The sequence below is a fragment of the Paramormyrops kingsleyae genome, chromosome 16 (genome assembly GCF_048594095.1).
Source record: "Paramormyrops kingsleyae isolate MSU_618 chromosome 16, PKINGS_0.4, whole genome shotgun sequence".
Lineage (NCBI taxonomy): Eukaryota > Metazoa > Chordata > Actinopteri > Osteoglossiformes > Mormyridae > Paramormyrops > Paramormyrops kingsleyae.
Window position 1 is genome coordinate 29,180,200 of NC_132812.1, and position 13,871 is coordinate 29,194,070.

The window sequence follows — 13,871 nt, forward strand, 5'->3', positions numbered from 1 at the left end:
TTGTAAATTTCCATGCATTATTTATTTAAAAGAACATGTGTTGTATTATATGCAGTTGTTATTGTAAACACAGACAGAACACATATATATTCGCCCTTTTTAATACAGGTCATTCTCTTCATGACACATTTAGGGAGCACAACAGGCTTGCTGCTTATCCAGGACATTTTATGCAGAATATTTACTGGCCTAGAGAATCTATGGATGCTGTAACAGTGGGTTCAGTCCCATCAAATGTGTCGCATGGCAATTCCTAAGGGTTCCTTCTTAAGGTGTTCAGCTGTGTTTTAGTACTTTCAGCAGGGTCCCTCGAGCATATGTCTGGGGAAGATTTAGTAGCACTGGTGAAAGACAAACTCACCGGCCTCTTAATTATCCTCATAATCCTTTTCTTGTAGCCACTGCAGGCGAAAAAATAGATAAAAGGGTCCAGGCAGCTGTTGAGATTCATGAGGCACACAGTGACGTGGAGGGACACCTGGAAGGACTGAAGCTCTGTACAGTCGGGTTTGTAAAGCAGCTTCCGGGTCATGTACTGGAGGATGTCAATGTGATACGGGCTGAAGCACACCACAAATACCAGAGTCACACCACAGATGATCCCGATGGCCTTCTTGTGCCGGCGTGACTTCTCCATAACCTGATTATTTCTAGCACTTACATGTAACTTCCAGCTCAACACGATGTAACACGTCATGATGATCACCACCGGAATGCCGTAACCCAGGATTACTGCCGCAATGAGCAGGCTGGGCAGATTGTCCACCTTCTCGAAGTTGGGGTATTCCATGCAAGTGATGTAGCCATCAGACTCTTGATTGGTCATTGGCATGGACAGCAGGGGCAAGGTCTGTAACAGCACTAGGAGCCAGACTGCAATGCAGATGTTTCGGACGGTCCGGACGCTGCGCAAAAAACTGTAGCGCAGTGGAAGTACCATGGCAACAAGCCGGTCCACACTCAGGCAGGCCATGAAGTTGACCCCAGCATAGGTATTGATGTAGAAGATCAAGCTGGTGGCCCTGCAGAGACCTTCTCCCAAAGGCCAATGGAAGCCCATAGCATAGTAGAGAATGCGAAGTGGTAGAACAAGTGCAAAGATTATGTCAGACACTACCAGGTTGGTAGAGTAGAGTGTGGTGGAGTTCAGGTTCTTTAAGTTGGGGCGGATTACATGCAGAGCCAAGGTGTTTCCAAACAAGCCCACAAAAAAGACAATGGAGTAGCATAAGGGTAGGAGCAGCTGGGCCGTGGTCCGGTGGTCATAGAGATTGGTGCATGAGTCATTGGTGCTTCCATTGATGTCCTGTCTCTCAGCCATTGAGTCTACCTCGAGTCTGCAGAAAAGAATAAGATCTTCTCATTATCCAAGTTTACATATGGATTTAGATTTATGCATGAATAAACTCAATTTATCTGTCCTATGTTGCATAAATGACAAAAGTTTGGCAGTTTTATCAGTCTTAATCACCGAGGGTGTGGTCAAAGAGGTGTGAAAGGGATGTGTGAATAACATAAAAGTCATAATCTTTTTTTTCCTGTCTTAACTACCTCTTTTTTTCTCTTTATTTCCTTTCATGCAACCTTTCACCAAGAAGCTGAAACCCACAGCATAAGGTTTAGACCCAAATAATACTACCATCGCAAGATAAATAAAATTTCAGCGGCACTAATATGTAGTCCATTAAATTAGCTAAATACAGCAAAAAGATTTAAGGTTACGGACATGCCTACTGTATATACATATGCATATTCAAAGGGAACACATTTAAAATATGTTTTGCAATACATTAACAGTATGTTTATGATGCAATCTATGAGTCTGTTGTTTTTGTTTGTTTATTACTGTGCAAGTTAAGAATTACATCAGTGTGTTTTGGTAAATATCTTTTAAATTTATTTGGCCCTGTGATCTTCAAAATATTTTTTCAATGAAAAAATATAAACATTGGAGTCCTGACATAAGCAACTCATACTATGAGTTTATTCTTTTACTCTTTTATTTTACATTTTTAGGTATTTTGGTTCGATTACATCTATGAATATAGTCCAGCATGTGAAACAAGTAGCCCAGCCTCTTAGACCACAAAATCACCACAAAAAGATAAAACTCATTATTATCTTTGCTAAAGATAAAATATCTTTTGTATAGACAAATATTTACTACTTACATGACAAAAGGTTGTCCCAAAGAATTTACAAAATATGTAATGCCTGATAGAGTAGAGCAATAGCGACCAACTGCAGCCAGCGTGTTCAATACAAAAGAAAACTATGATTCCTGTCTTCAAAAGTTTCTGCAGTAGTTCATCACTTCCTGTTCTGCAAAATAACCTTTTCTTTTTGCCTCCCATGACGTAATTTCTTCCAAATGTGTAGTTCTGTTCTGTTGAGCGTATAAAACATGTAAAAGTGAAGTGAAAGAGAAGGTGGTAAAGTTGTCATCGTCAACCCTCATCGCGCCGACAGGAGTCCATGTCACGGTACATTTTTTTGTCATATCTCTATTTTTATCATTCCATTTTTTTTTTATGAATTTGTCAATCAATTTGTTCCAAATGATGTCACATCATAATTTCCTATTTCTGCTTTGATTACTGCTTTTTAAAAATAGAAATATTTTGGGGTCCCGCGGGACCACAGTCAAATGAGCCCATAATAATGCTTTGAGAAAACACAAGTTTCACTAGTATTATTATTTTGCTATTATGATCGTTTTTTACAGTAAATTATTCCCCAGGGACACAGTCAGTGGTCAGTAGGATGAAGGTTAATATAAACACATATATGAAAAATGAGGTTGCCATTATTATTATTATTATTATTATTATTATTATTATTATTATTATTATTATTATATAATGGTGTGTTACTTTGTGCTATGCTGGGAGTTGCATGTAAGTACTAGGAACAATCACTAACAAGACAGGTTTATTCCTAAGCTTTAAATATTTACAAAGAAAACAGTATTATTGATGATTGGTTGATACGTGTATGTAGTGGTCATTAACATACTGCTCCAAAGGGTTTCTTCATTGTTTGGTGCTATCAATATTATTCAGAAATATCTAATGATGCAACTGGAATTTTCACACAAGCAGTCCTAAGAGTTTACGTAGATTAGTGTGAAAATCAAACAAACAAACAAACAAACAAAAAATCATCGAGTGAGCTGCTGTTCTGGGGGCGGAAACAGTTTTTTGATGAGAGAGGTCATATGACAGTGACTCAAATAAGCACTATATACACCAGTAGTGAGCAAAAGCCATATCAATCCTTCAGGTGGATAGGCTACAACAGTAGAAAACCAAATCCTGTCTACACTGATCACAATCCTGAGTCCTGCCAGCTGTAAACAGATAGCTGAGGTCACAGTCTCACTCAACATGCACAGTTGAATTGAGCCCCCTAATACCCAATGAGCATCAATGAGCGTCATATAAATGCCACATCCTGACTATTGATGGACACAATATGGTCACAATTGAACAGCCCCTTCGAGCAGGATAATCTACCATGTCACATAGCATAAGGCATCTCAAACTGGTTCCATGAGCATGACAGTGAGTACTGTGAACCAAATTTTAATCCAGTAGATCAGTGTTTCTCAACCCTGTCCTCAGGATAACCACTGCGATGCAGTGGAATTTCAGATTTGCAATATGAATGTGCAACCGAGAAATATACATCAGTTAGGTAATACAATCATGTCAACATGGACCACAATCTCTAAATGACTGCTTAGAGCACCCTGTGGAGTTCAAGTCATGAAGAATTCGGGCTGTTGATGAGTCCTATATAGTATTAGAGTGGTATGGATACACACACACACACACACACACACTCACAGGCAATTTAGAGTGGCAATTACTCTGACTGCATGAGGATATTCAAATGACACGGGGAGAATGTGCAAACACCACAGACTGAGTGCAAATGAGAATCAAACCGCCCAACCATGAAGGTATGAGACAGCACTGCCGCTCAGTGAGCCACTGCACAAAAATGCTTCCTACAGTTCAGGGACGGATTATGGGTTGTGTGGGCCCCTGGGCAAAACGTTCGCGAGGGCCCCCCCCCCCCCAACCACCACCAGCACCACCACCAACCGGCACCACCACCACCACAACCACCACAATTCAAGGGCCCTTGGCAGCCAAACGCCCTCCCTCCATGTTTCCATCAGAGGCCCTATAGGGTCAGGGGCAGAGGATCAAAGAAAGCAGAGGATCAAAGAATGTAGGCCCTCTAAAATAGACAAACGAAAATACATTGTTGATAAGCGTTGCAAATTGTTTTGGGCAACCCGCTGGCCCGGTCCGTAATCTGTCCCTGCTACAGTTACAGAACATTGCCAAACTACAACATTTTCATACTATCCGTAATGCTGAAAAAAGAATACGTTTTTGTAGACAATGGGTTATACTACTGTAATGAGAGCATTAAAGCATTTTCAAACAACAGCAACTCGAATTGTCACTTGGATCAGGAAGTATGAACACATAACCCCATAACCCCTCTTAGTTCCCCGCACTGGCTTAACCCCATAACCCCTCTTAGTTCCCCGCACTGGCTTAACCCCATAACCCCTCTTAGTTCCCCGCACTGGCTTAACCCCATAACCCCTCTTAGTTCCCCACACTGGCTTAACCCCATAACCCCTCTTAGTTCCCTGCCTGGTTTAACCCCATAACCCCTCTTCGTTCCCTGCACTGGCTTAACCCCATAACCCCTCTTAGTTCCCCGCACTGGCTTAACCCCATAACCCCTCTTAGTTCCCTGCCTGGTTTAACCCCATAACCCCTCTTAGTTCCCCACACGGGCTTAACCCCATACCCCCTCTTAGTTCCCCGCACTGGCTTAACCCCATAACCCCTCTTAGTTCCCTGCCTGGTTTAACCCCATAACCCCTCTTAGTTCCCCACACTGGCTTAACCCCATAACCCCTCTTAGTTCCCTGCCTGGTTTAACCCCATAACCCCTCTTAGTTCCCCACACTGGTTTAACCCCATAACCCCTCTTAGTTCCCCACACTGGTTTAACCCCATAACCCCTCTAAGTTCCCCACACTGGTTTAACCCCATAACCCCTCTTAGTTCCCTGCCTGGTTTAACCCCATAACCCCTCTTAGTTCCCCACACTGGCTTAACCCCATAACCCCTCTTAGTTCCCTGCCTGGTTTAACCCCATAACCCCTCTTAGTTCCCCACACTGGCTTAACCCCATAACCCCTCTTAGTTCCCCACACTGGTTTAACCCCATAACCCCTCTTAGTTCCCCACACTGGCTTAACCCCATAACCCCTCTTAGTTCCTCGCACTGGCTTAACCCCATAACCCCTCTTAGTTCCCTGCCTGGTTTAACCCCATAACCCCTCTTAGTTCCCCGCACTGGCTTAACCCCATAACCCCTCTTAGTTCCCCACACTGGTTTAACCCCATAACCCCTCTTAGTTCCCCACACTGGCTTAACCCCATAACCCCTCTTAGTTCCTCGCACTGGCTTAACCCCATAACCCCTCTTAGTTCCCTGCCTGGTTTAACCCCATAACCCCTCTTAGTTCCCCGCACTGGCTTAACCCCATAACCCCTCTTAGTTCCTCGCACTGGCTTAACCCCATAACCCCTCTTAGTTCCCTGCCTGGCTTAACCCATAACCCCTCTTAGTTCCCTGCCTGGTTTAACCCCATAACCCCTCTTAGTTCCCTGCCTGGTTTAACCCCATAACCCCTCTTAGTTCCCCGCACTGGCTTAACCCCATAACCCCTCTTAGTTCCCCACACTGGTTTAACCCCATAACCCCTCTTAGTTCCCCACACTGGCTTAACCCCATAACCCCTCTTAGTTCCTCGCACTGGCTTAACCTCATAACCCCTCTTAGTTCCCCACACTGGTTTAACCCCATAACCCCTCTTAGTTCCCCGCACTGCCTTAACCCCATAACCCCTCTTAGTTCCCCACACTGCCTTAACCCCATACCCCCTCTTAGTTCCCCACACTGGTTTAACCCCATAACCCCTCTTAGTTCCCCACACTGGCTTAACCCCATAACCCCTCTTAGTTCCTCGCACTGGCTTAACCCCATAACCCCTCTTAGTTCTCTGCCTGGTTTAACCCCATAACCCCTCTTAGTTCCCTGCCTGGTTTAACCCCATAACCCCTCTTAGTTCCCCGCACTGGCTTAACCCCATAACCCCTCTTAGTTCCCCACACTGGTTTAACCCCATAACCCCTCTTAGTTCCCCACACTGCCTTAACCCCATAACCCCTCTTAGTTCCTCGCACTGGTTTAACCCCATAACCCCTCTTAGTTCCCTGCCTGGTTTAACCCCATAACCCCTCTTAGTTCCCTGCCTGGTTTAACCCCATAACCCCTCTTAGTTCCCCGCACTGGCTTAACCCCATAACCCCTCTTAGTTCCCCACACTGGTTTAACCCCATAACCCCTCTTAGTTCCCCACACTGGCTTAACCCCATAACCCCTCTTAGTTCCTCGCACTGGCTTAACCCCATAACCCCTCTTAGTTCCCCACACTGGTTTAACCCCATAACCCCTCTTAGTTCCCCGCACTGCCTTAACCCCATAACCCCTCTTAGTTCCCCACACTGCCTTAACCCCATACCCCCTCTTAGTTCCCCACACTGGTTTAACCCCATAACCCCTCTTAGTTCCCCACACTGGCTTAACCCCATAACCCCTCTTAGTTCCTCGCACTGGCTTAACCCCATAACCCCTCTTAGTTCTCTGCCTGGTTTAACCCCATAACCCCTCTTAGTTCCCTGCCTGGTTTAACCCCATAACCCCTCTTAGTTCCCCACACTGGCTTAACCCCATAACCCCTCTTAGTTCCCCACACTGGTTTAACCCCATAACCCCTCTTAGTTCCCCACACTGCCTTAACCCCATAACCCCTCTTAGTTCCTCGCACTGGTTTAACCCCATAACCCCTCTTAGTTCCCTGCCTGGTTTAACCCCATAACCCTTCTTAGTTCCTCGCACTGGCTTAACCCCATACCCCCTCTTAGTTCCCTGCACTGGCTAATACTACTACTACGACTAATAATAATAATAATAGTAATAATAACCATCATCATCCTTTATTTGCCATTTGCACTAGTTCGGGTACATTAAAATTCCGCTCTTTGCTTACACCATCTTGCTCTCCGTAGCTTGGGGGGGGGGGGGGGTAGCAGCACAGGGTCAGCCAACATGCGGTGCCCCTGGAGCTGTGGGTTAAGGGACTTGCTCAGGGGCCCACAGACATGTGATTGTTCTGCCATCTTCTAATCACAGAATCACAGGCCCTTAGCTCACTGAACCACTCACTAGTAGATTCTGAACTGAGCCACTCACCACCCATTGGTAGATTCAGGAATCAACTACTTACATACACTCACCTAAAGAATTATTAGGAACACCTGTTCAATTTCTCATTAATGCAATTATCTAATCAACCAATCACATGGCAGTTGCTTCAATGCATTTAGGGGTGTGGTCCTGGTCAAGACAATCTCCTGAACTCCAAACTGAATGTCAGAATGGGAAAGAAAGGTGATTTAAGCAATTTTGAGCGTGGCATGGTTGTTGGTGTGTAGTGGAAAATTACCACCAAGCATGATGTCCGATGGTTACTAAGGAAGTTAGGCTGCAAAATAAGGTTATTATGCTTGAAGAAACAGATGCAAGAGACTGGGGAGGGGGTTTTAGACCTTACCCATGTTAAGCTAGACAAGAGATGAATTTTTATTCTATATATGGTAAATATAAGATGCTTGTGCTATACGAAAAGCTTGTCCTAAGCATAGAATGTGCAAAAGCAGACAAGGGTCTTCCGGTTGTGGTTGCAGAGAAGGGTCATTTATCTGTCAATATAAAATGAAAGCAGCTGCGTCTGCTATTTGGAGAACTTCTCAGAACTATCTGTGGAGAGTCTCCCCGAGCTCGCATAGAAAGATATCTCAATAAATGAAACCAAGCTAAACCATTGGACTCATCTGTTCCTTCCTACCTCCAAATTTCCATAACAGGTGCCAGACGGGCCGGTCTGAGTATTTCACAATCTGCTCAGTTACTGGGATTTTCACGCACAACCATTTCTAGGGTTTACAAAGAATGGTGTGCAAAGGGAAAAACATCCAGTATGCGGCAGTCCTGTGGGCGAAAATGCCTTGTTGATGCTGGAGGTCAGAGGAGAATGGGCCGACTGATTCAAGCTGATAGAAGAGCAACTTTGACTGAAATAACCACTCGTTACAACCGAGGTATGCAGCAAAGCATTTGTGAAGCCACAACACGCACAACCTTGAGGCGGATGGGCTACAACAGCAGAAGACCCCACCGGGTACCACTCATCTCCACTACAAATAGGAAAAAGAGGCTACAATTTGCATGAGCTCACCAAAATTGGACAGTTGAAGACTGGAAAAATGTTGCCTGGTCTGATGAGTCTCGATTTCTGTTGAGACATTCAAATGGTAGAGTCAGAATTTGGCGTAAACAGAATGAGAACATGGATCCATCATGCCTTGTTACCACTGTGCAGGCTGGTGGTGGAGGTGTAATGGTGTGGGGGATGTTTTCTTGGCACACTTTAGGCCCCTTAGTGCCAATTGGGCATCGTTAAAATGCCACGGCCTACCTGAGCATTGTTTCTGACCATGTCCATCCCTTTATGACCACCATGTACCCATCCTCTGATGCAGGGCTCCAGATGGCGACTAAAATGGTCGCCAATGCGACTTGATGTTCTATTTTGCGACTAGTTTTTTCATTCTAGTCGCCGGTGGCGACTCTCCCTCTCAATCTAAGAAAAGTTTTAAAATTAAAGCAACAGAAACGGCTTTTAATTTTGTGCGGACACTCTCAGCCCGCGTCTACTTTTCCTATAACACTATCACGTGATTAAAACCAAACCTAAGGGAGGCACCATCTGACACGCCCACTCTGCTTCAAATGTCATCTCGCTAACTGCTGCGATAAGGGATCCGAAATAGAAGAGAATCGGGCCACGACTACTCCTCTAATTCCGTCCTAACTTTCCACGTAACACGCCAAATGTTCTAAGTTTCCATGTAACACGCGAAATGGCCAAACGAAAAATTTCTGACTTTTTCTCAATGCCCACTAGTCCAAATCCTGCCTTGTCTACTTCTGAACGAACCGAAGATAATTCAGTCAGTGGGTTATCTGAGGTACAGCCACCGGCGTCCGGAAATGTACAGTTATTAAAGAATGACAACTCCGTCCCGTTAGCAAAGTCTTCTGCGCCCGCAGCTCCGACGCCTGGAAGACAGTTTAAAGCGGCTTGGTTACTGGAGTTCGTTTGGTTACGGTATGACAAGGGAAAGACGTATTGCAGCTTTTGTGCACAAGCCGGACAAGAAATTGCTGGTAAAACAGAATTCATTTGTGGTACGAGCCATTTTAAAAAGGAAACTATGAAAAAGCATGGTAAGAGTAAGAAACACAAGAATGTCAGAGTATTGCTTATTAGTAAACATTTGCACTGTTCAAATTTATGTGTCATTTATTATTTTTTATAAGACCTTGCAGAGGACACTAGTCGGCAAGTGAAATAGCCCAGATAGGAGAAAGGAAAGGCAGTGTGAGGTAGACCAAAGAAATACAAGTAAATATTAGTTGTTTATTTCACATTTGGCATGCGGTAGAGATTATTGCTCCCAAAAAAAGCATTTGGCTCCTAAATATTTTGGGTTTAGGAGCCAATGGCTCCCAAATTTTTTTGTTCTGTCTGGAGCCCTGTGATGGCTACTTCCAGCAGGATAATACACCATGTCACAAAGCTCGAATCATTTCAAATTGGTTTCTTGAACATGACAATGAGTTGACTGTACTAAAATGGCCCCCACAGTCACCAGATCTCAACCCAATAGAGCATCTTTGGGATGTGGTGGAACGGGAGCTTCGTGCCCTGGATGTGCATCCCACAAATCTCCATCAACTGCAAGATGCTATCCTATCAACATGGGCCAACATTTCTAAAGAATGCTTTCAGCACCTTGTTGAATCAATGCCACGTAGAATTAAGGCAGTTCTGAAGGCAAAAAGGGGTCAAACACCGTATTAGTATGGTGTTCCTAATAATCCTTTAGGTGAGTGTATAAGGCACTCAAGGTAGAGCATATGGCTACCAAATAAAACTGATGCATATTTACAAGCCGCATTCTACACTCAGATCACAGAATGCAAATCTCCTCGTCTTCCCACATATAAATAAAGTAACAGCGGGTGGTAAAGCCTTCTGCTAAAGAGCCCATATATTATGGAACAGACAGTCAGGTCATATTTGGAATGTTGAATTAGTCTCACTTTTTAAATCCCAACTGAAAACCTATAACTTTAGTCTTGCTTACACACACCTTAAAACATAACACACTGTGACAGTCAGAATGCTGAATTCTGAGACAGTCAGAATGCTGTGATGAGTGCTGGTTCACACCTACAAAAATATGACAGCTTGCAATCTGTGATGTCGGGATGGGCTATGATCTGTCGGTTTCCAGAAACCTTTTTGGAGAACTAGCTCACTGATAGACTCTGGCTTTTACCACAGTTTACACACGGCTTTTGTTAAAGCAGACAGACGTTTTTTGTATTGTATAATGCTAGTAGGCCCATAAAGGGGGGGGGGGGGGTCAGTTAACCTTAGACCTCCAGTGATTTTTTTCTCCCTCTTAGGGAGTTTTTGGTACTTCTCCTCCTTTGTTCTTTCTATCCCTCTTCCCTTTTTCCTTGTTTCATGCACCATTTTGTATAAATGATGTAACAATGGGCTGCCGCACATTCTCGTCAAGTACCTTGGGGCGCCTCTGTTATGAAAGCCGCTACACAAAAAAGTGAATCAAAATTAATATTTTATTAATATTTTAATTAAGAGATTATGTTGAACATCGATGACATATCATATTTAAATATTTACAGATGGTGTGTTGTCTTAGCTGATATCTATAAACAGGATCTGTTTTTCTCACTAATGGCTGCTGTGGGTTTTTGAGTGTAAACCACAAACGCACAATGTAACAGTGCAAACTGAATTCAGCCATGGTCTTACTTTTATTATCACACCCAGTAGATGGTCCTTGGCTATTTATTTATTTTTAGTCCATTTTTTAATTTCTTATTAGTTTCAGTTGATAATATTTATTCCCTCTGGGTTCCCTCCCAGTACGACAACAGCTGACATTCCTCTGAGCGGTTAGATTAGAAAGCACTCATAGTTTTCTGTGAAGTTATTTGTTTTTTTTGTGTGTGTGTTCTTACTGTAGCTTGTAGTTTCTGCCATAGGGATCACTGACACACAGTTTCCAAAATAATAATATGTGTTTGCAAAAAACCATCATGTAGAGAAAATAAGTCAAAAGTACATAATAAATAAGTCAAAGTACATAACGTCTTGGACTTATTTTAAGCACCGATATGCTGCATTATTTTGCATTACAGGAAGAGACCCACGCAGGGAGGGAGGCCATGGAAGTTCCAGAAGCCATAAGATGACAGCACCACGTTCTGAGTCATTCCATAGGTGGTAATGAAAAGCTTTCAAAGACGAACTGTAATTAGGGGTTAACCATGAATATAAGGTCAGAATGTAGTAATTTTTTACTAGCTACTACTGATATACTAAGGTACTAATATAGTAAAAGTCCAGAGTTCAGTTTTCTAATCATACATGAGCCATCCATTAATTCATTTTTATTTTTTCCTACACAGTATTTCATTTGTACAATTTTCTGTTTGTGCACGGTGTATTTTTAATTTCTTTTGTATTGTGAATACTTCTTTGCACTATGTCTACTGTCTTCGCACTTTGTTTGGTATTATATGTTAGTATCAGTGCACTTTATGTACCTCATTGCTGAATCCACAAGAATTCTTCCCTGGGATCAATAACGTATATCTTATCTTAGAAGGCCACAGATGCATGCACATTCTCCCAAAAAAGACAGAACAGCTGTTAACTGACTTAAAATCATCTTTATATACATGCAGCACCAAATAAAAAGACCCTTTTTCAAACATTTAGGTATATTAACTGCATTTGAGTAGTTGTTCCTTTTGAAAATACCCATATGGAACTGCACTGGCAGCAGGAAGAATCAGGTGATCAGAATGGATGTGCTGAGATGTATATAAATGTTCTGGTTGTTGATCAGTTCCCAGCCCTAGTAGCCTGCAGGGAACCACAACCCACAGGGCCCACTGGTCCACCCAGCGAAGCCGGACACGCCGTAGCATTTCCTGTCCCCACCCTGTCCAACTGGTTTCCATTTCAGTTCCTGCTCAAAGTGCAGATTCTTTTTGCATTTCCTGGGTGTGTTGTCAGTCCCATTGCTATCACACCCCCCCCCCCTGAAAGGACCCCAATTTCCCTAAATAAAGATACAACTTCCTGCCCAGCTGCTGTCACATGGTTCTGCTCACTTTCCTAACCAGAAGTCATGCATGAAATGCACCCTAAAAATTATGACCCATTATAGCCAATTGTCCTGAAACATATGATATCACTGTAACACTGACATCACACTGTACGCATGCCCATAGTCCCACGAGCACTGTTACACTCATTTTATACTGTTTATAATTGTCTGTACATTTCTCAGGTCTCTTGCACATTGTGCTTATATCAAACAGCACAATCACTGTGACCATGTCACTTATATATCGATTATGTATTTTATATTGTTATCTTTATCTTTTATATCTTACTCTCTTTGTCGATGTTCTTATTCTCTTATTATGCCCAGCTACTCGGAGTAGCCAGTGTTACATGTGTACAACTGTGTATGTGACAGATAGACCTCCTGATTGATTGATATCAGTCAGAATATTTACTGACACAGAACTTCAGAACGAAGTGCTTTTTAGTGACAAGAGAATGTGGTTGATTATTTAGATTGGTCTTTTATTTTATATATACAAAAGATAAATAAAGACATAAATAGAATATACAGGGCAAACTGCAGAAAAAAAGGATGTGCAACATAACAGTGTAACAAGTTAAAGTGCAACTGTACGCAGGGACGGATTATGGACCGGGCCAGCGGGGCCGCTGCCCAGGGGCCCTTGGGGTGCAGGGGGCCCGTGGGGCCCCTAGCCCAAAACAATTTGCAACGCTTATCAACAATGTATTTTCGTTTGTCTATTTTAGAGGGTCTACATTCTTTGATCCTCTGCCTACAAGGGCCCCTGACCCTATAGGGCCTCTGATGGAAACATGGAGGGAGGGCGTTTGGCTGCCAAGGGCCCTTGAATTGTGGTGGTTGTGGTGGTGGTGCTGGTGGGGGGGGGCCCTCGCGAACGTTTTGCCCAGGGGCCCACACAACCCATAATCCGTCCCTGACTGTACGTATGAGTGCTGACTGCAGTGGTGGAATTGGGAAAGGTTCTTATTCAGATGGATTACAGCATGGGATGGACAGTAGTTGTGTGCATTACAATGTGGGTTTAAAAAAAAAAAAGAATGTGCAGCAGTTCAAAGCAGAGGGATGTGAGAAGGGTCCTCGCTTAGATGGATGATGACCTGAGGAGAGAAGCGGAGGAGGTGGCGGGTGGTCTGAGTCTTTAGGGCTCTCAGTCTTGGGCTCCGAAGCCATGGGAGACGCGGGAAGAGAGAGTGACCGGGGGTGAGCGGTCGGCCAGGAATAAAACCAGACAAGGTGCACACATTTTATTAAATTGTATAATAATGAGGCTACCCAACCATTTGCTATAATTGCTTACGCAGTATAAGGTAACAGTGACCCTGCACCCCGTCTCAGCAAACATAGGGGCCCAAGGCAGGGGACACCCTGGAAGAATTGCCAGTCCGTCACAGGGCACACACACACTTCCACACGCTGTCAGACACTAAG

The 13,871-nt window shown here is 43.6% G+C and overlaps 1 protein-coding gene across 1 annotated transcript; it reads right to left on the reverse strand.

Annotated features, from left to right (window-relative positions):
* Positions 1-2,574, reverse strand: LOC111852776 (G-protein coupled receptor 183-like). The gene is made up of 2 exons (XM_023829020.2): positions 2,172-2,574; positions 1-1,337 (listed from the first exon to the last, which is right to left on the reverse strand). Exon 2 carries the CDS (start codon positions 1,319-1,321, stop codon positions 254-256), a length of 1,068 nt encoding a protein of 355 aa, XP_023684788.2. The 5' UTR covers positions 1,322-1,337; positions 2,172-2,574; the 3' UTR covers positions 1-253.
* Between the last annotated feature and the right edge of the window lie 11,297 nt (positions 2,575-13,871).

Bases quoted from the DNA above. Each gene is read 5' to 3' on its own strand.
- LOC111852776 (XM_023829020.2), bottom strand. From the start codon at position 1,321: ATGGCTGAGAGACAGGACATCAATGGAAGCACCAATGACTCATGCACC.